The 20,643-nt window shown below is 48.1% G+C and overlaps 1 protein-coding gene across 1 annotated transcript; it reads right to left on the bottom strand.

Annotated features, from left to right (window-relative positions):
- Positions 1-3,381: 3,381 nt before the first annotated feature.
- On the bottom strand, positions 3,382-19,442 carry LOC125433136 (mast cell protease 2-like). Its single transcript, XM_048497534.1, has 5 exons — positions 19,290-19,442; positions 12,038-12,185; positions 10,230-10,371; positions 8,183-8,437; positions 3,382-3,927 (listed from the first exon to the last, which is right to left on the bottom strand). The coding sequence occupies exons 1-5, from the start codon at positions 19,354-19,356 to the stop codon at positions 3,763-3,765; spliced, it is 777 nt and encodes a 258-aa protein (XP_048353491.1). The 5' UTR covers positions 19,357-19,442; the 3' UTR covers positions 3,382-3,762.
- Between the last annotated feature and the right edge of the window lie 1,201 nt (positions 19,443-20,643).

The following is a 20,643-nucleotide window of genomic DNA, read 5'->3' as shown; positions in this document are numbered from 1 at the left end:
CCGGCGTGCGTGGCAGCCTGCGCCTGCGTGCATTCGTTTCCGGCTCAAGGACCTGCTCAGCGGCTGCATCCTTGCCACAGCCCCGCCCAGGAATGCTCCGCCCCTGGAATGCCCCAGCCACGGCCCCGTTGTACCCTGCCCAGCCCCATTGGCGCTACGCCACAGTTTGAATCCCACCACCATGGGAACCTGTTACTAAAATTTTTGGATCCCACCACTGGCCGAAACCCCCTACCCGCTTCCACCCTCTGCCAGGCCCTCCGCGGCCCAGCTTGCATTCCAGGGAGGTGGGGTGGAAGGATGGTGGTGGAAAGGGGCAGGTTGGGTTTTTTGCTAGCACAGACATTGGAGTCTCAGGAGAGGGCAGTAGAGAGTCAGCATGTGGCTAGATAAAGGGCTTCCTGGCCATCCCTTGACCACTTCCGCAGCTTTTCCTCAGTTACCCAGAATGCTATCCTTAAGGTTTTGTTACTTCTCTCTCTGGGGGACTCCGCACAGCACAAATACAACGTCTTCGGAATGGCTTCAATGGCATTTTGGGGAAGAACTTTGCAGTGGTGTAGTGGTTAAGAGCAGGTGCATTCTAATCTGGAGGAACCGGGTTTGATTCCCCGCGCTGCCGCCTGAGTTGTGGAGGCTTATTTGGGGGATTCAGATTAGCCTGTGCACTCCCACACACGCTAGCTGGGTGACCTTGGACTAGTCACGGTTCTTTGGAGCTCTCTCAAGCCCCACCTACCTCACAGGGTGTTTATTGTGGGGAGAGGAAGGGAAAGGAGTTTGTAAGGCGCTGATGCCCCCTCCCCCTCTTTCTCAACAGCTGGGGCCCTGTTGCCCCCCCTTTTAGAGGAGTTTAGCTGTTGGACGCCATCTGTTGTCTTAAAATGGTATTTTATGATTGCGCGCTGTATTTTAATGTAGATTAGTTCTAAATGTATGATGCTGTTTATTTATTTGCCTGTTTGTTTTGCCTATTTGTTGTAAACCGCCCTGAGCCCTCCCGGGGAGGGCGGTATATAAGTTTAATAAATGAATGAATGAATGAATGAATGAATGAATGGATGGATGGATGGATGGATGGATGGATGGATGGATGGATGGATGGATGGATGGATGGATGGATGGATGGATGGATGGATGGATGGATGGATGGATGGATGGATGGATGGATAAATGGATGGATGGATGGATGGATGGATGGATGGATGGATGGATGGATGGATGGATGGATGGATGGATGGATGGATGGATGGATGGATGGATGGATGGATGGATGGATGGATGGATGATGGATGGATGGATGGATGGATGGATGGATGGATGGATGGATGGATGGATGGATGGATGGATGGATGGATGGATGGATGGATGGATGGATGGATGGATGGATAAGCCCCTTTGAGTCTCCTACAGGAGAGAAGGTGGGGGGATCTAAATCCAAACTCTTCTTCTTCTTTTTCTTCTCCAAAATGTTTTCAGCCTGTTATAGTCCTCTCAACCCGAGTTTTTCAAAAATTGCTAAGCTAGTGACCTTTTTATCAAAATCCTGGGATGCAGGTGCTCCTGGGCGAACACAATGGGCAGGAGATGTTGAAGGCTGACTCTCTGAGTGGCCTCCATGGCACAAGTCCCCCAAGCACGTTTTCTCCCCGTGGCAGCGGGTACGACCGCCATTTCACTCATAGGTCTCACTCTCACTTTAATATGCAACTTATCCCTGAAATCAGGCTCCATCCCTGAAGACTGGAAGATGGCCAATGTCACACCAATCTTTAAGAAAGGATCTAGGGGGGACCCGGGAAATTACAGGCCAGTCAGTTTGACATCTGTTCCTGGCAAATTAGTGGAATCTATCATTAAAGATAAAATTATAAAACAGGTAGAAAAGCAAGACCTGCTGAGAAATAGTCAGCATGGCTTTTGCAGAGGCAAATCCTGTCTTGCAAACTTACTAGAGTTCTTTGAGGGTGTAAACAGGCATGTGGATAAGGGGGAACCAGTGGACATTGTCTACTTGGATTTCCAAAAGGCTTTTGCCAGAGTTCCTCACCAGAGACTATTGAGAAAACTCAGCAATCAAGGAATAAGAGGGGAAGTCCTCCTATGGATTAAAAACTGGTTGAGAAACAGGAAGCAAAGAGTGGGTGTAAATGGGAAATTCTCACAATGGAGAGAGGTAAGGAGTGGTGTCCCCCAAGGATCCGTTTTGGGACCAGCGCTCTTTAACCTATTCATAAATGACCTGGAAGTAGGGGTGGGTAGCGTGGTGGCCAAGTTTGCAGATGATACCAAATTATGTAGGGTGGTGAGAACCGCAATGGGCCATTGCGAGTAGCAGAGAGCTGGACTAGATGGACTCTGGTCTGATTCAGCTGGCTTGTTCTTATGTGAGGTCTGCAGTCACACATGCATTATCTCAGTAGACAAAAACAAAAGACATGGTGGAAAGACCAGCAAGGAAGGAAACAATCGCCGCATCGAAGCGGCTAATCCTAAACAATAAAACCCTAAGAAATTGAACGTCTTGATGAAAAATGGCAGGCTAATAGGATCAGGCTAATAATAAGATGCAATAATGGTCATGATTGACCATTATTGCATCAAACATAATAATATAATTCGTACACTTTAGAGAAGATACCGCAGCACGGGGGGTGAGGAGCTACTCAGCAACATCACTCAATTAAAAAGAAAGTTCCAATTTGTAGTTCAACTGAAACACATGAACTACATTGAATATCAATGGAATCAATTATACCAGGCCACTATAACTAATAACATCCAACAATTCTGGCAGTTAGTAAATAGAAGTACCTCAACCTATGGCACGCATGCCTCACATATCTCTCTGGCTCACTGGCACAGATATTTTTCCAACCTTTTCAATGTGGGTACTATTATGAATCCTGTTCTTGCCCCAGCCCCAGCTTCAGCTGAGCTACCTGAATGGCCTGCGGTTAAACTTTAGGAAGTGATCAATTTAATAATAAGATAATGAAGATGCAGATAATGAAGATGCAGGGATGGTTTATTGAAAGAATCGTACAACAAAAGGGATGCAAAGACAGTTTGGTCGAGCCACAGAAGCGCTTAGCATGCCTGCACAAAAGTGAGGAGAGAAAATGACATCTAATAACCCCCCCGCCCACCCACCCACTATTCTTTATATTTGGTGCAACCTGGGTAGTTTTGCACTCTGGTGGGCATCATGTGGTGTGTATGTGTGTTGTCCGACCTTGAAAAGGTTCCCGCCAGAGGTTTTTGGCTTAACGCCTGGGAAGGGGAATTTCGCTGTTTTGGTTATCTTTCACTTGCTTGCTTGTCTGTGTGAAACCCTGTGCCTTGTTTATACTCTTTGGGCGGGAGCCTGTCTGTTACCCTGTAAAAGCTGTTGATCAAGATCTGGGTTTCAGTTCTCGCATCGCTTGTTTCCGACTAAGAAGGCCAGCTCAATAAAGAACTCATAACGGTTGCTTTTGCCTGGGCTTTACTAGTTCGTTACACATCACTGATTAAAGGGATGCTTAAAGAACTGGTCCAGAGGAAAAGGGAAGGGTGTTCTGAAAGCTGGTAACAAAAGCCAGTAGTGGAAGGCACTGATTGGATAGCATCGGGACATCAACAGCCCCCCAACTCAGAATAAGAACTGGCCATGTCTCTTGTTCAGATATCATGCCAGTCTTGCTGAATCAGGCTCACATAACTCACTCCAACGGAGACACAAAGCAGCTCAGCAAAAGGTGTGATTGATTTCAAGGTGGCTCAGAAGGCTGGTGGTTTTTGCATTTCCGGGCCTTGTTCCATGACCTTTCTGATCCAAGGAAGGTAATTAGCCACACGGGTGTAAATGGACGGGGGCACCTGGTAGCCGTAGGAGACTATCCCGTGGGCTGCTCCGTTGCACACCAGAGCACTTCCGGAATCCCCCTAAGGACATTAAAAAATTGAAGCAAACAAAAACACATTAGTTTGACATGAGAAGAAAGTACACAGGCTGCAGCTCCAAAATTTAGCTATGCTGTCTGTGTGACACAAAAGTCAGAATATGTAATCTGTGGTTCTTGCAACCCCCAAAAGATCTCCCCAGAGAGGAGGCTTTCTGTTGCAGCTCTGCATGATTTCAAGTTCCAGTACGACCCCAATCTCATCAGATACACAAGCTGGCAATTCTGGTACATTATCAAAATTGGGAGTGATTGATGCATTTGGTCACACCCCATGCAGAGAAATGGTTCCCTTGAACCAGATGGCTGTTGCTTCTCTGCATGAGTCAGTTACTCCAATTAGCAGGACCACTCTCCCTAGTGCAGGGTTGGCGAACCTTTTCGAGGCCGAGTGCCCAAACTGCAACCCAAAACCCACTTATTTATCGCAAAGTGCCAACACGGCAATTTAACCTGAATACTGAGGTTTTGGTTTAGAAAAAACGGTTGCCTCCGAGGCGTGCGTTACTCAGGAGTAAGCTTGGTGGTAGTCGGTGGCTTTGCTTTGAAGCAACCATGCAACTCTTCCAACGGGTGAATCACAACCCTAGGAGGGTTTACTCAGAAGCAAGCCCCATTGCCAGCAACCGAGCTTACTCCCAGGTAAAGGATCGCGCTTTAGTTCTTCACATGAAAATCAGTGGGGTTTAACAGTACTTAACAGGGTTACCTACACTGATTCCCCAAAACTAGGTCTTGGGTTTAATGCTAATAATGCTAATAATCAATTAGATAATGCTATTAATAATGCTAATCATCAAGCCCAGTGGCCCAGGCCAGCCGAGATGTGTGTGGGGGGGCATTCTGTTTGCGCGTGCCCACAGAGAGGGCTCTTGAGTGCCACCTCTGGCACCCGTGCCATAGGTTCGCCACCACTGCCCTAGTGCATTTTTACCTTGCCCCTCCTCCATGGGGCCCAGGACAACTTAATGATGGTCCTTGTTTCCCTATTGAGTCGCTTTAAAAAGTCATGGAAGGATAGAGTTGACAAAGTTTATTGTATCGGCCATAGGCCTTCACAATCTCCTCACACACAGTATGATAAATAAAAAGTCATGTAAAAATGCCATAAGAGTATGACTTATGGGGTTATGACTTATTCAGTGTATGATAAGGCACTTGTGGGGGCAGGGCGGGGCACACAAGAATAGCCCATTTTCCAAATGGGAAGTCACAACTCCATTTTGTCAGTTTGTGCAACAGAATCCTATAAACCTTGGTCGTTTCCCCACTTACCTGCTGCTGCGCGCTACTCTCCCCAAGTAGCACGGGGTCCCCTGGCACTCCCCACTACAGGGGCGGCGACAACGCAGCTGTCCCGACGCTGCCGCTGTCGCGCCCCCTCAGCACGCGTCATTCCTGGCGCTCCTCAAAACAGCACCTTTTGGGGAAGCCCGGGAGTGCGCCAGAAATGACGCGCGCTGGGAGTAGCGCGCAGCAACCTTGGGTCGAGGTAAGTGGGGAAACGACCCTTGTCTCTGCCCCACTTTAATGTCAAGGGAGGTTGAAGTGAGGCCAAAAGGTCGACTTGGGCTGATTTTTCACGTTCAAAATGCCCCGTGGTAGATCTGGGGAGCGTGCCTCCCACAGCGCTTTTGGCCCCACTGTTGACTCTTCACTGCTCCCCGGTTCTCTGTAGGATTTGAGGCAGGACAGGCACATTATGACCCAAATATTTCTTCCTCACCCCGGTGCTCCTCCATTTGCATTGGGAGCTCATCTGCAATGTCTTCCATGCAGTGGTGGGATCCAAAAATTTTAGTAACAGGTTCCCATGGTGGTGGGATTCAAACTGTGGCGTAGTGCCAATGGGGCTGAGCAGGGCACGACGGGGGCGTGGGCGGGCATTCCAGGGCAGGGTATTCCTGGGTGGGGCTGTGGCAAGGACGCAGCCACTGCGCCGGTCCTTGGGCGGGAAACGAATGCACGCAGGCGCAGGCTGCCACGCACGCCGGTGCACCTCCTGCTAGACTGCTTCAAGTTCTGCGCGCTACTGCTGAGAGGAGGGGCGTAACTAAGGCAAAAATCACGTGGCAAAATCACCAATTAGAAACCCCCTCTCGGCACACGCAAATAATTAGAACCTGTGAGAACCTGCTGGATCCCACCTCTGCTTCCGTGGGTGCGCAGACAACCTCCGTTTCTCACTTTCTGATCGGCTGAATCTCCCCCGTTCTCCCCACTCGCTTTCACTATTTTAGTTTTGAATGACTCTAAACACAAAAGAGGCACTGATGATCGGTGCCATCGCCCCTCCCGTCTAAAATCCTTCCGTGTGCAACAGCATTACGGTCCTCCACCCCCCTCCGTCTAAAATCTAAATTCCCATTCGTGGCACCTGCACATGCCGCTTTCCTGCCCAAAGTTTCTCCCTCCTTTCTAAAAACCAAGGTTTCTCCCTCCGGGGTGCTGTGTGGTTTCCAGGCTGTATGGCCGTGTTCTAGCAGCATTCTCTCCTGCCGTTTCGCCTGCATCTGTGGCTGGCATCTTCACAGGATCTGATGGTAGGAATGGAAAGCAAGTGAAGTATATATACTTTGAGGTGAAAAGGTGAGGCCCTCTGAATAGAGTAGCCTGGCATGTGAGTCACAGAGAAGTCTGTAGCATGGGAGTGACAATGAAGCTAGCAAGGTCAATAGGTGAATGGATCTGAATAGAAGTATCCTGGTCTTTGTTCGCTTTGAGTGCTATAGACTATAGTTCCACACAAACACAGGACAACTATAGTCTATAGCACTCAAAGGGAACAAAGACCAGGATGCTTCTATTCAGATCCATTCACCTATTGACCTTGCTAACTTCATTGTCACTCCCATGCTACAGACTTTGTTGGGGGGCACAGCGCCTGGGAGACTCCCGAGTAAGGCAGCTATTCTGCTTGGAAAAGGGCCCCCCAACATCCGGGGGGGGGGGTGCCTGAGTACAGCAATAGACTGCTTGGAAAAAGGCCTCTCACGTGCAACTGACCTTTCCTTCCCAAATATGGTTTCGGAGAAAACTGCTGACATTGCAGACTCTCTGGCCCCAATATGTGTACGTGCAAATACTGAATTCTCTACTCTAACCCCCGTGCTCTTTGCTCTCTTCATTGTATTGCGTTCCCCCCCACCTGCATGCCCTGTTTGATTTTCCACCTGTAACTGTCAATAAAAGGGCTGGGTGGGAAACAGTACGGCAGAGTTGCTCCCTGCTTCTCTCACTGGCCGAAACGACATGCTGTCTCCATTGCTGTAAGACAACAAGACTTCTCTGTGACTCACATGCCAGGCTACTCTATTCAGAGGGCCTCACCTTTTGACCTCACAGTATATATACTCCACTTGCTTTCCATTCCTACTATCAGATCCTCTGAAGATGCCAGCCACAGATGCAGGTGAAACGTCAGGAGAGAATGCTGCTAGAACACGGCCATACAGCCCGGAAACCACACAGCACCCCAGTGATTCCGGCCGTGAAAGCCTTCGACAATACGTTTCTCCCTCCGTTTTTCTTTTCACCGCAAGGAAGTGGGAGGGTGCCGATTCTCAGCGCCTGTCCATTAGGTGCGGTGGACCAGAGTGGCAAGGTGGGGAAAAATGGCCCGGTTCTGCTACGGAGGAGTTTTGCACGGCAGCAGAAGCCTCCAGAGCAGCAAAGGGGCATTTCAAAAGAACCTCAACCTTTGTGGTTCAGGAAATTCACAGAGCAAAGCCAAGACCAAGAGGTGGCTCTGGGGCAAAAAGGTGGCAGCCAGGCAGCAGCGCCGGACACAGCGAAGAACTCCCGAGGGCACCGGGCCATTCCCTGTGGCAACGAAGGAGCAATTTCACAGTGAAAAATCGGCCTTAATTAACCAGCCACATCTTGAAACCTCTCGGTGACTCGGCAAGCTTATTAGAAGAAGAGAAGAAGAAGAGTTTGGATTTATATCCCCCCTTTCTCTCCTGTAGGAGACTCAAAGGGGCTGACAATCTCCTTGCCCTTCCCCCCTCACAACAAACACCTTGTGAGGTAGGTGGGGCTGAGAGAGCTCTGAGAAGCTGTGACTAGCCCAAGGTCACCCAGCTGGCGTGTGTGGGAGCGTACAGGCTAATCTGAATTCCCAGATAAGCCTCCACAGCTCAGGCGGCAGAGCTGGGAATCAAACCCGGTTCCTCCAGATTAGATACACGAGCTCTTAACCTCCTATGCCACTAAGAAACAAAATGGCGCCCACTCACATTGCTGACGTCGCAGAGTTTGGAGCGAACTCCTGCACAAACCATCCCGTCGGTGAGTTCTGGGAAGAACTGCAGGCACTTCCTACGGTCAGGGAGCGTGACGTTGGTCACAAAAAGCTTTGATGAGACGTCACGCGTGGCATCGATGCGTCCCCAGCCTGCGACGACACACTCGGTGTCTTTGGGGAGATAGTTCTCAGTCTGGGGTAAAGGAATGACTTGGACATACTTGTTGAGCTTGGCTTCGCGATCCAGCTGTCAGAAGGGAAACAGAAGGGATAATTTTTGTGGTGAAAATTACCTCAGTCGCCTGCTGGCTGTATGAGCCACTGGTAGAGCGAGTTTTGTGAAGAAGAAGAAGAAGAAGAAGAAGAAGAAGAAGAAGAAGAAGAAGAAGAAGAAGAAGAAGAAGAAGAAGAAGAAGAAGAAGAAGAAGAAGAAGAAGAAGAAGAAGAAGAAGAAGAAGAAGAAGAAGAAGAAGAAGAGGAGGAGGAGGAGAAGAAGGAGGAGGAGGAGGAGGAGGAGGAGTTTGGATTTATATCCCCCCTTTCTCTCCTGCAGGAGACTCAAAGGGGCTTACAATCTCCTTGCCCTTCCCCCCTCACAACAAACACCCTGTGAGGTAGGTGGGGCTGAGAGAGCTCCGAGAAGCTGTGACTAGCCCAAGGTCACCCAGCTGGAGTGTGTGGGAGTGTACAGGCTAATCTGAATTCCCCAGATAAGCCTCCACAGCTCAAGTGGCAGAGCTGGGAATCAAACCCGGTTCCTCCAGATTAGATACACAAGCTCTTAACCTCATACGCCACTGCTGCTCCTCCAGATTAGATACACGAGCTGAGGAAGGGAAATAGTTGAGACATGAGAGTTGAGACATGAGAGATCTCACAGAATTATAACTGATATTTAGAATTCAGAGAAGAAAATGGCGGCTTTGAGGTGTGTGTGTGTGTGTGTGTGTGTGTTGACTCTATGGCATTATGTCCCATGCAGGTCCCTGTCCAGGCTCCATCCCCCAATTCTCCAGGAATTTGCCATCCCATAACTGGCGACCATCCCATAACTGGAGACCCTACATGACATGCAGGGAAGCAACACTTGACCTAAGAACAGGGATGTTTGTTGTGATTCTCTAATGGGAATACTGGAACACTGAACCACGCCTGAAGCTGAGGAGCAGGAGAAATAGAAGTTGGTTGGAAGACAGAAGTTTCAGGAAAGCAACTCAATCAGGGGCACAGCGAGCAACCTCTTCTCAGTATCAGTCCTTAAAGAGCAGCAGTGGCGTAGGAGGTTAAGAGCTCATGTATCTAATCTGGAGGAACCGGGTTCGATTCCCCGCTCTGCCGCCTGAGCTGTGGAGACTTATCTGGGGAATTCAGATTAGCCTGTACACTCCCACACACGCCAGCTGGGTGACCTTGGGCTAGTCACAGCTTCTCGGAGCTCTCTCAGCCCCACCCACCTCACAGAGTGTTTGTTGTGAGGGGGGAAGGGCAAGGAGATTGTAAGCCCCTTTGAGTCTCCTACAGGAGAGAAAGGGGGGATATAAATCCAAACTCTTCTTAAGGCATCAATTAAAGCCAGCAACTTCTGCTGGCAAGTTCTCAGTTCCTTTGTGGTGCCCCAAGTAGTAACCGGAGTTGAGAACAGAAGAGAAAAGATGTTGGATCTGTTCTAGAGTTTGTAAACTGCTTCATGAATCCCCTGAGATTATCCAGCCTGCCATGTGCCTACACTACCATCTTGGGTTTCCCAGTTGAAACTGACAAAGTTTCGCAGTTGAAACTGACAAAGTTGACTCCCCCCTGCCCTGCTTATGACAAATAAAATTAATTTATCTTAACACTCTGCTCACCAACCTGAGTTTTTGCAAACTAACCAGTATTATTAAAAGATGTAATTTCTTTCCTTGTAAGAGACCTGGGCTGACCCTGCAAAGGACCCCCGGCGCTCCCGGCAGCTAAGGAACGCAGAATACGTGACACATCAGAATGCTGTGTGCATGTGTGAGAGTGCGTCTGGGCTAGCTGATTGCTTTCCCCCTGACCTTTAGGAGAAGGATATCATTGTATGGCGTATCAACAGGTAGCTTGTAGTCTGGATGCACATGGTAGCTTTCAACGCCGAACACTTGCTGGGTTTCTTCTACTGCATCCAAATCGTGGGCTCCCAAAATGACGAGGATATCTCTTGGGAAAATAAAAAGAAGGCAAAGACAAAAAAAAACCTGATTCGGATCAAACGTACCAGCGATGTCCCTTTCCGCACAAACCTTTTCAAACCGTTTTGAGGCAGGATTAAAACGTTTCCTCCACGGAGTTCCACATTGTTTCCCCCCCCCCCACCACCCTTTGATTCTGAAAACGTTTTCTTTCCTGCCTCAAAATGTTTTCAGTGAATCCCCTCTAAGAACGATTCTTGCAGCTGAAACGTTTTCAAAATGACTTCACTGCTGTGGGATCATTTTAAGATGTTTTCCACGCCGCTCTGCGTTCCCCGAACCTCCTCCGCACCACTTTCTGAGCCCTTATCTCTCTTTTTAAAGCTTCTGTCAGCTTCTTTATTTGGGCGGTGGAGTCAATCTTCCGGACATGGATTATACAAGGTTTGGAGAATTGCAAGGTTTGGAGAATTCATCAATTAATGTTTTTAAAAGGGGGGGGGGGAAATATGTTCTGATTTTGCAAGTCTCTTCACAACTCAGACACAAAAGGGTTAACTGTTTGTTTGTAAACAGTTTGTAAACAGCTGAAGTCACTGGTTATGACCTGATCTATTGATTAGCTATTAGTCTGTCAGATAGCCGTTGCTTGCATGTTAGCGAGCACGTACATCAGAAGTTATAAAGTTAGCTTGGTTTCTTTGTTTGAGGAGTACAATCGCATGGGTGACAGCAGATAGGTTGCAAGGTGTAACCAAATGCATAGCAATGTAGACAAGTAACAGGATTTCTTCTTTTATCTCCATGTAACCCTCTCTTGTAGCTAGTAAGCTTATATATAAAAAGCAACTGAGAATCGGCCTCTTCTATTCTACTTTGCTAAGTATGTCTTGCTAGAACAGTGATGGCGAACCTATGGCACGGGTGCCAGAGGTGGCACTCAGAGCCCTCTCTGCGGGCACGCGCAAACAGAGTCTCCCTCCACACACACACACATCTAGGCTGGCCTGGGCCGCTGGGCTCGATTATTAGCATTAAACCTAAGACCTAGTTTTGGGGAAGTAGTGTAGGTAACCCTGTTAAGCGCTATTAAACCCCACTGATTTTCATGCGAAGAACTAAAGCGTGATCCTTTACCTGGGAGAAAGCTCGGTTGCTGGCAATGGGGCTTGCTTCTGAGTAAACCCTCCCAGGGTCGTGACTCACCCGTTGGAAGAGTTGCACGGTTGCTTCAAGGTAAAGCCATCGACTACCACAAAGCTTACTCCTGAGTAATTCACTCCTTGGAGCCAACTGTGTATTTTCTAAATGAAAACCTCAGTATCCAGGTAAAATTGACGTGTTGGCACTTTGCGATAAATCAGTGGTGGCAATTTGGGCACCCGGTCTTGAAAAGGTTCGCCATCGCTGTGCTAGAATCACCTCCCCACATTTACATGTCCTACAAAATCACAGGATGGCCGACATGAATCCTTTTGAGGAGGTGAGTGCGGACACACATCGGACGCACGTCGTGGCAAAGGGGGAGGCGGTTCAAAACATTTCCCAATCATTTTAGGGGATTTGTGTGGAGAGGGCGGGGCACAGCTGCTAAGTACATTGCAATGCAGAACCTTCACCTCAAGGGCCCCTCCTATGCCCCCCCCCACTGACTACCACCTGACGGACCTTCTGGACCCCCCAAGATGACTTACCCGTTGCAGTGGGCTGCACTCATCACCCACTGAGGGGCCACCAAGAAGCCCCCGCAGCCAAAGCGGCCATTTACTTTCAGAGCTGCCGCGTAAGGTCGAGAGTGTGGCGGGGCTTCGTGCCCCCCGACAATCTGGCTGCGTAGGGCGCCTGAAATACACAAAAGCGGATGAGTGGGTGTCAGGATGCTTGGAGACACGTCTTGGGTTGGGGCCTCCTGGCTAGGTATCCTTTGCTTTCAGTCTTGGGGCTTCCTTTGCTTGCAGTCTTCCTTTGCTTTCAGTCTTGGAGCAGCAGTGGCGTAGGAGGTTAAGAGCTCGTGTAGCTAATCTGGAGGAACCGGGTTTGATTCCCAGCTCTGCCGCCTGAGCTGTGGAGGCTTATCTGGGGAATTCAGATTAGCCTGTGCACTCCCACACACGCCAGCTGGGTGACCTTGGGCTAGTCACAGCTTCTCGGAGCTCTCTCAGCCCCACCTACCTCACAGGGTGTTTGTTGTGAGGGGGGAAGGGCAAGGAGATTGTAAGCCCCTTTGAGTCTCCTGCAGGAGAGAAAGGGGGGATATAAATCCAAACTCTTCTTCTTCTTCCTGGCTGTTTGCTAGTTGCTTTTTCTTCTGCCCTGCTTGGAACGTCGATACCGTGTTTCCCCGAATATAAGACAGTGCCTTATATTAATTTTTGCTCCCAAAGATGTGCTATGTCCCACAACACAAGCCTTTATTGGCATATAAAACAGGACAAATTTTTAAAACAAAACAAGGTTAAGAAGTGCAGTGAAAACTACTAACTTCCAGTATAAAATTTGCAACCGTTTCACAGAAGAGCACATCAGAGCTGTTCAGGAGATTGGGTATCTTAGAACACTCCTGCCACTGAGAACATTGCAAGAAAATGGAATTCGTGTATTTCATGCGTATCTTATTGTATTTAGGGCATACAAACAGAGAATGGTCAAGTGTTTCAAGCGTAGTCATATCACATGAACAAACTCTTTTAGAACGTCCCATATTCTTAAATTTTCCCTCCAGCAGAGCTGATGGCAGCACATTACATCTTGCAGGAAGATGCGCTATGTCTTATTTTCAGGGGATGTCTTGTTTTTCTGTGTTCTGTTCGTCGGGCATGCTTCCAAACAAAAACTTTGCTACGTCTTACTTTTGGGGGATGCCTTATATTTTGCACTTCGGCAAAGCCTCTACTATGTCTTATTTTCAGGGGATGTCTTATATTCGGGGAAACAGGGTAACAGCCGGCATCTCAGGATCTCTCCTTTCTGCCAGATGGCTTCTTGTCACCACCTGACCTTGCGGGGGGTGAGTGGGGTGGGGGTTGCATTTGCTTTCATGCACTTTTCATGGTTTCTGCTCTGCATGGGAAAAGGGAACAGAGAGGAGGAGGAGGAGGAGGAGGAGGAGGAGGAGGAGGAGGAGGAGGAGGAGGAGGAGAGTTGGATTTATATTCCCCCTTTCTCTCCTGTAAGGAGACTCAAAAAGGCTGGACATGCCCCTTGGGCTCTGATCTTGTAGGAAAGACTCTTGGGTTTTTATTCTGGTAACTTGACTTGGGCTGATTCTGCATGGGCCAAAAACAGAAGTGTGAAAATGGTGTGAAAACAGTATAAACCCTTTTACACCATTTTCACACCGTTTTCACACTGCTGTTTTTGGCCCATGCGGAATCAGCCTTGGTTTCCTGGTTTGTTGACACCGTTTCTGACTTGGAGCTCTCGGTTGCTTGACTGACTGCCTCCCACCAGGCAAGACAACTTGCGGTAACCTGAGACGCCGGCCTGCAGCCTAGCTTAGCATATGCAGTTTATAAGTTATACTGAACCAGAGCCAGGGAACCATTAACTAAGAAGAAGAAGAAGAGTTGGATTTATATTCCCCCTTTCTCTCCTGTAAGGAGACTCAAAGGGGCTGACAAACTCCTTTCCCTTCTCCCCTCACAACAAACATCCTGTGAGGTGGGTGGGGTGGAGAGAGCTCCGAAGAACTGTGACTCGCCCAAGGTCACCCAGCTGGTGTGGGGGGGGGGGAGTGCACAGGCTAATCTGAATTCCGCAGATGAGCCTCCCCGGCTCAAGCGGCAGAGCGGGGAATCAAACCCAGTTCCTCCAGATTAGAGTGCACCTGCTCTTAACCACTACGCCGCCGTTGCTCCCGAGAGGGTTGGCTTTAGTGGAAATTGACTGGGCGAAACTGGGGGTTGCCTCAGAACGATTTGCAAAGCCAGGCTCCAGGTTCAATGAACACTTCAGATTGAGGAAATGCAGATAGGGTTGGAGATTCGAGTAAACCGAATCTCAGATTCGGTCCGAATCTGGCCAATTCGGACAAATTCGGGTCACATGGAACCCGAATGTTTGAAGTCCAAATCTGGGCCGATCCGAATGCCTGGAATTCGGATCGGCACCCTGCATATTCGGGCTTTGGCCCCACTAAATAAAAAGCACTGCAGGCTTCCCCTTCTCCCTCCCAGTCCAAAAAAAGACTCAACAACGCACCAGGCTTCTCCGTCCCCCTCCCTCCCAGTCCAGCAAAAAAAAGATTTAAAAAGACTCACCCCCGCTGCAGCTGCCACGAACACACACACACACACACACACACACACACACACACACACAACCGAGGCTTCCCCGTCCTCCTTCCTCCCAGTTCAGTAAAAAAAGTTTTAAAAAGACTCACCCCCGCTGCTGCTGCCACGAATATAACATACACACACACACACACACACAAACGAGGCTTCCCCGTCCTCCTTCCTCCCAGTCCAGCAAAAAAAAGATTTAAAAAGACTCACCCGCACTGCCCATGAGTATAACACACACACACACAACCGAGGCTTCCCCGTCCTCCTTCCTCCCAGTTCAGTAAAAAAAAGTTTTAAAAAGACTCACCCCTGCTGCTGCTGCCACGAATATAACATACACACACACACACACACACACAACCGAGGCTTCCCCGTCCTCCTTCCTCCCAGTTCAGTAAAAAAAGTTTTAAAAAGACTCACCCCCGCTGCTGCTGCCACGAATATAACATACACACACACACACACACACAACCGAGGCTTCCCCGTCCTCCTTCCTCCCAGTTCAGTAAAAAAAAGTTTTAAAAAGACTCACCCCTGCTGCTGCTGCCACGAATATAACACACACACACACACACACACACACAAACGAGGCTTCCCCGTCCTCCTTCCTCCCAGTCCAGCAAAAAACAGAAAAAGAAAAAGAAAGACTCAAACTCGCTGCTGCACGGGGCTTGGGAAATGTAAACAAAACTTTTCCAAAGCCCACGTGCACCAGCTGAGAGAAAAAATTAATTTGCCAGTTTTTAAACATTTACAAGCCTCATGGAAGCAGCAGGGGGGGGGGGGATTTGCCAATCCATCCCTCTCAGCCTACTCACAAGGATTGTAAAAGTTTTTTTTTTTAAAAAACCCTGCAAATCCACCTATCTCTCAGCTGGTGCACTGGGGCTTTGGAAGAGTTTTGTTTACATTTTCCAACATCAACTGAGAGAAAAAGGGGAGGATTTGCATTGGGTTTTTAAAAAACTTTTACAAGCCTTAAAGCTCAAGCCACATGTCTGACCAAAACAATCACTCAGCACATGCTCCCTGGCGCACCAGTGGCGCAAAAACGTACCTAAAAAACAGGGATGTTCAAGGATCCACAGGATTTTTGCACTAAGTTACCACAAAACCACCAACACATCACAGCTCCAGCCCTTAGCCACATGTCTGACCAAAACAATCACTCAGCACATGCTCCCTGGCGCACCAGTGGTGCAAAAACCTACCTAAATAACAGGGATGTTCAAGGATCCACAGGATTTTTGCACTAAGTTACCACAAAACCACCAACACATCACAGCTCCAGCCCTTAGCCACATGTCTGACCAAAACAATCACTCAGCACATGCTCCCTGGCGCACCAGTGGTGCAAAAAACCTACCTAAATAACAGGGATGTTCAAGGATCCACAGGATTTTTGCACTAAGTTACCACAAAACCACCAACACATCACAGCTCCAGCCCTTAGCCACATGTCTGACCAAAACAATCACTCAGCACATGCTCCCTGGCGCACCAGTGGTGCAAAAACCTACCTAAATAACAGGGATGTTCAAGGATCCACAGGATTTTTTGCACTAAGTTACCACAAAACCACCAACACATCACAGCTCAGCCCTTAGCCACATGTCTGACCAAAATAATCACTCACCACATGCTCCCTGGCGCACCAGTGGTGCAAAAACCTACCTAAAAACAGGGATGTTCAAGGATCCACAGGATTTTTTGCACTAAGTTACCACAAAACCACCAACACATCACAGCTCCAGCCCTTAGCCCACATGTCTGACCAAAACAATCACTCAGCACATGCTCCCTGAAAAGCACCAGTGGTGCAAAAACCTACCTAAATAACAGGGGATGTTCAAGGATCCACAGGATTTTTTTGCACTAAGTTACCACAAAACCACCAACACATCACAGCTCCAGCCCTTAGCCACATGTCTGACCAAAATAATCACTCACCACATGCTCCCTGGCGCACCAGTGGTGCAAAAACCTACCTAAATAACAGGGATGTTCAAGGATCCACAGGATTTTTGCACTAAGTTACCACAAAACCACCATCACATCTCAGCTCCAGCCCTTAGCCACATGTCTGACCAAAACAATCACTCAGCACATGCTCCCTGGCGCACCAGTGGTGCAAAACCCTACCTAAATAACAGAGATGTTCAAGGATCCACAGGATTTTTGCACTAAGTTACCACAAAACCACCAACACATCACAGCTCCAGCCCTTAGCCACATGTCTGACCAAAACAATCACTCAGCACATGCTCCCTGGCGCACCAGTGGTGCAAAAACCTACCTAAATAACAGGGATGTTCAAGGATCCACAGGATTTTGCACTAAGTTACCACAAAACCACCAACACATCACAGCTCCAGCCCTTAGCCACATGTCTGACCAAAACAATCACTCAGCACATGCTCCCTGGACACCAGTGGTGCAAAAACCTACCTAAATAACAGGGATGTTCAAGGATCCACAGGATTTTTTGCACTAAGTTACCACAAAACCACCAACACATCACAGCTCCAGCCCTTAGCCACATGTCTGACCAAAATAATCACTCACCACATGCTCCCTGGCGCACCAGTGGTGCAAAAACCTACCTAAATAACAGGGATGTTCAAGGATCCACAGGATTTTTGCACTAAGTTACCACAAAACCACCAACACATCACAGCTCCAGCCCTTAGCCACATGTCTGACCAAAATAATCACTCACCACATGCTCCCTGGCGCACCAATGGTGCAAAAACCTACCTAAAAACAGAGATGTTCAAGGATCCTCAGGATTTCGCCACTAAGTCACCCCAAAACCACCACCACTTTATAGCAAAAGACCTTAGACATATGTATGCACAAAACAATCATGGATCCCATGCTCCGTGGAACTGCAGTGGCACAAAAACATGGTTAAAAGCATGGATCGCATGGATCCACATGATTTTTGCGGTAACTAACCCCTAAAACACAATTACATCACAGCGCCAAGGCCTTAGACACATGTTTGAATGCAACAATCCTCCTCCATGCTCCATGGCACTGCAGTGGCCCAAAAATCTGCTTGAAATTTCTGAGGGTACCTGCAGGGGGTGCATTTTTAGACATATCGGCACCAAAATTTCAGGATATCATCAGGAGACTGTCCTGATGATACCTCCCAAGACTAGTGCAGTTTGGTTAAGGGGCCAAAGTTATGGACCCTCAAAAGCTGCACCAAACTTGGGGGATATCATCAGGACAGTCTCCTGATGATATCCTGAAATTGTGGTGTCACTAGCTTTAAAAATGCTGGTTTGTGTGTTTCACCACTCACTCACTCCAGCAGGCTTCATGTGCAGGAACGGTGAAACACGAAAACCAGAATTTTAAGCTAGTAGCACCAAAATTTCAGGGTATCATCAGGAGACTATTCTTATGACACCACCCAAGCTTGGTGCAGTTTGGTTCATGGGGGCCAAAGTTATGGACTCCCAAAGGGGTGGCCCATCCCCCATTGTTTCCAGTGGGAGCTAATAGAAGATAGGGGCTACCTCTTTGAGAGTTCATAACTTTGGCCCCCATGAACCAAACTTCACCAAACTTGGTGAGTGTCATCAGGACGGTCTTCTGATGATACCCTGAAATTATGATGCTGATATGTCTACAAATGTGCCCCCTTCAGGCCCCCTTAGAAATTTCCCCAAGATTCTTTGTTCTGCAGTGACTTAGCTGCATTGCTGTCAATGTGGAATTTCTGTTGGAGGGCTGTGGGGTGCGCATGTCTGGATGTGCAGTGACAAAACTTCCATGATATCGTAAGGAGAATCTCTGGATGACACCATGCAGGTTTGGGGAACTTTGCTTCAGGGGGTTTAAGTCTATGGGAACCAAAAAGGGTAGGGCTCATCTCCTGCCCTGAAGCAAAGTTCCCCAAACCTGGATGGTGTCATCCAGAGATCCTTCTGAAGATACCATGGAAGTTTTGTGGCTGTACATTCAGACATGTGCACCCCACAGCCCTCCAACAGAGAATTCCACATTGACAGCAATGCAGCTTAGTCACTGGAGACAACCGGAATCTTGGGGAATTTCTGGGGGTGCCTGCAGGGGGTGCATTTTTAGACATATCGGCACCAAAATTTCAGGGTATCATCTGGGGACTGTCCTGATGACATCCCCCAAGTTTGGTGCAGTTTGGTTCATAGGGGCCAAAGTTATGGACTTTCAAAGAGGTAGCTACCATCTCCTTAGCTGCCATTGGAAACAATGGGGGATAGGGGCACCCTTTTGGGGGGTCAATAACTTTGCACCCCCTGAACCAAACTTCACCAAACTTGGAGAGAATCATAAGGACTGTCTCCAGATGATACCCTGAAAGTTTGGTGCCGCTAGCTTTAAAAATGCGCCCCCTGTAGGCCAAAACGTGTAAAACACCCAAAAATTACAAAAAAATTAAAACGGACCCAAATTTTTCGGATTTACCCGAATTTTCGGGCATATCCGAATCGGCTATGAGTCGGATTCGGGCATACAGATCATTTTATGCCCCAAAACAACCCAAATCCGAATTTTTCCGAATTTTTTGGGTATCGACCAACCCTAAATGCAGAGTCAAACTTGGACACAGTTTAGATTCTCCCCAATGACCAGATCCATCCCCACAGCCCAGGAACCTGCTACTCACCCCCGGAGCCCCCCTGGGCAGCCAAGAAGGCCAGAAGCAAGAAGCTCAGACTTGGGGAGTGGTCCATCTCTGTCTTCTTCTCTTGGGCGTTCTTCTAAAACTGGTGTTATATGACCCGCTCTGCTTTCATCTCCACCCTTTATCAACTGGCTGTTGACCGTTGAAGCCCCAAGGGGAAACCACCTGATCTTTCTGCCTTCTGTATCTGCCATCTCTACAGTTATAGACAACCACGATCAGTTTGCAGACTTGTGTTTGGGGAGGGGAAAAGAGAAATAGTGGTGGATTAGAGATTACTGCAAAGAGATCTGTGTATATTGAGCATTCGGGAGGACTGGTGCCATCTTGAGTCCCCTTTGGGACTATCGGGTGGAATCATCTCACTAATCTCCCAAAATATATGCCAATAAAGGCTTGTGTGTGGTGTGTTGTTGTAATCTCCCAAAAGCCATAGTCGATTCCTGCACCTGAATGGGCCCACATCCATTCCCCCACAACTTCTCTTGGTGTTAACGCCAGGAAAAGAAGCAAAATATTTTCCTGAAGTCAGGTTGCCTGGCTACACTGGCTCCATGCCCAGATGCGGAGATCTGTGTAGTTCTCCATAAGGTTCCATAGTTCTCCAGAAGCCTCCATAAGGTTCACAGAGAACACATATGTATGTTTGTGCCAATGCTATATGGTTTCCCTTGTGTTTGTGACATTTAGGATGTAATAAATGCCCCTTTTAAGTTGAAATTAGGATGTGCCTGCAGCTTAAAATGTTAGTGTTAGTTAGGTTAAGAACATAAGAAGAACATAAGAACATAAGAAATAGCCTGCTGGATCAGACCAGAGTCCATCTAGTCCAGCTCTCTGCTACTCGCAATGGCCCACCAGGTGCCTTTGGGAGCTCACATGCAGGATGTGAAAGCAATGGCCTTCTGCTGCTGCTGCTCCCGAGCCCCTGGTCTGCTAAGGCATTTGCAATCTGAGATCAAGGAGGATCGAGATTGGTAGCCATAGATTGACTTCTCCTCCATAAATCTGTCCAAGCCCTTTTTAAAGCTATCCAGGTTAGTGGCCATAACCACCTCCTGTGGCAGCATATTCCAAACACCAATCTTCAGTTAGCTTAAGGTTTTTGTTATTGTTAGATTTAAGAAAGCCATGCCAATAAGTAGTTGTGAAGTCTTACCTATAAGTATAAGTACATGTGTGATCCTTTAAGATTTCCCTAATGTTTAAGTTAGAAATGTTATTTTTGAAATTTGTGTCTGATACTAAAAGCCAGTTAAGGTATGATATTAAGGGACAAGGAAGTTGGCTCTGGAATGCAGCTTAGACCAACGCCCAGTCGACCCTTTGATAAGGA

The sequence above is a fragment of the Sphaerodactylus townsendi genome, linkage group LG05 (genome assembly GCF_021028975.2).
Source record: "Sphaerodactylus townsendi isolate TG3544 linkage group LG05, MPM_Stown_v2.3, whole genome shotgun sequence".
NCBI lineage: Eukaryota > Metazoa > Chordata > Lepidosauria > Squamata > Sphaerodactylidae > Sphaerodactylus > Sphaerodactylus townsendi.
This window is presented reverse-complemented; position numbering and strand designations above follow the sequence as displayed.

Coding starts and splice junctions, on each gene's coding strand:
- LOC125433136 (XM_048497534.1), bottom strand. CDS start 19,356: ATGGACCACTCCCCAAGTCTGAGCTTCTTGCTTCTGGCCTTCTTGGCT. Junction 12,186..19,289: donor TGCCCAGGGGGGCTCCGGGG/GTGAGTAGCAGG, acceptor TGTGTATTTCAG/GCGCCCTACGCAGCCAGATT. Junction 3,928..8,182: donor AACTCTGCGACGTCAGCAAT/GTGAGTGGGCGC, acceptor TAATGTCCTTAG/GGGGATTCCGGAAGTGCTCT.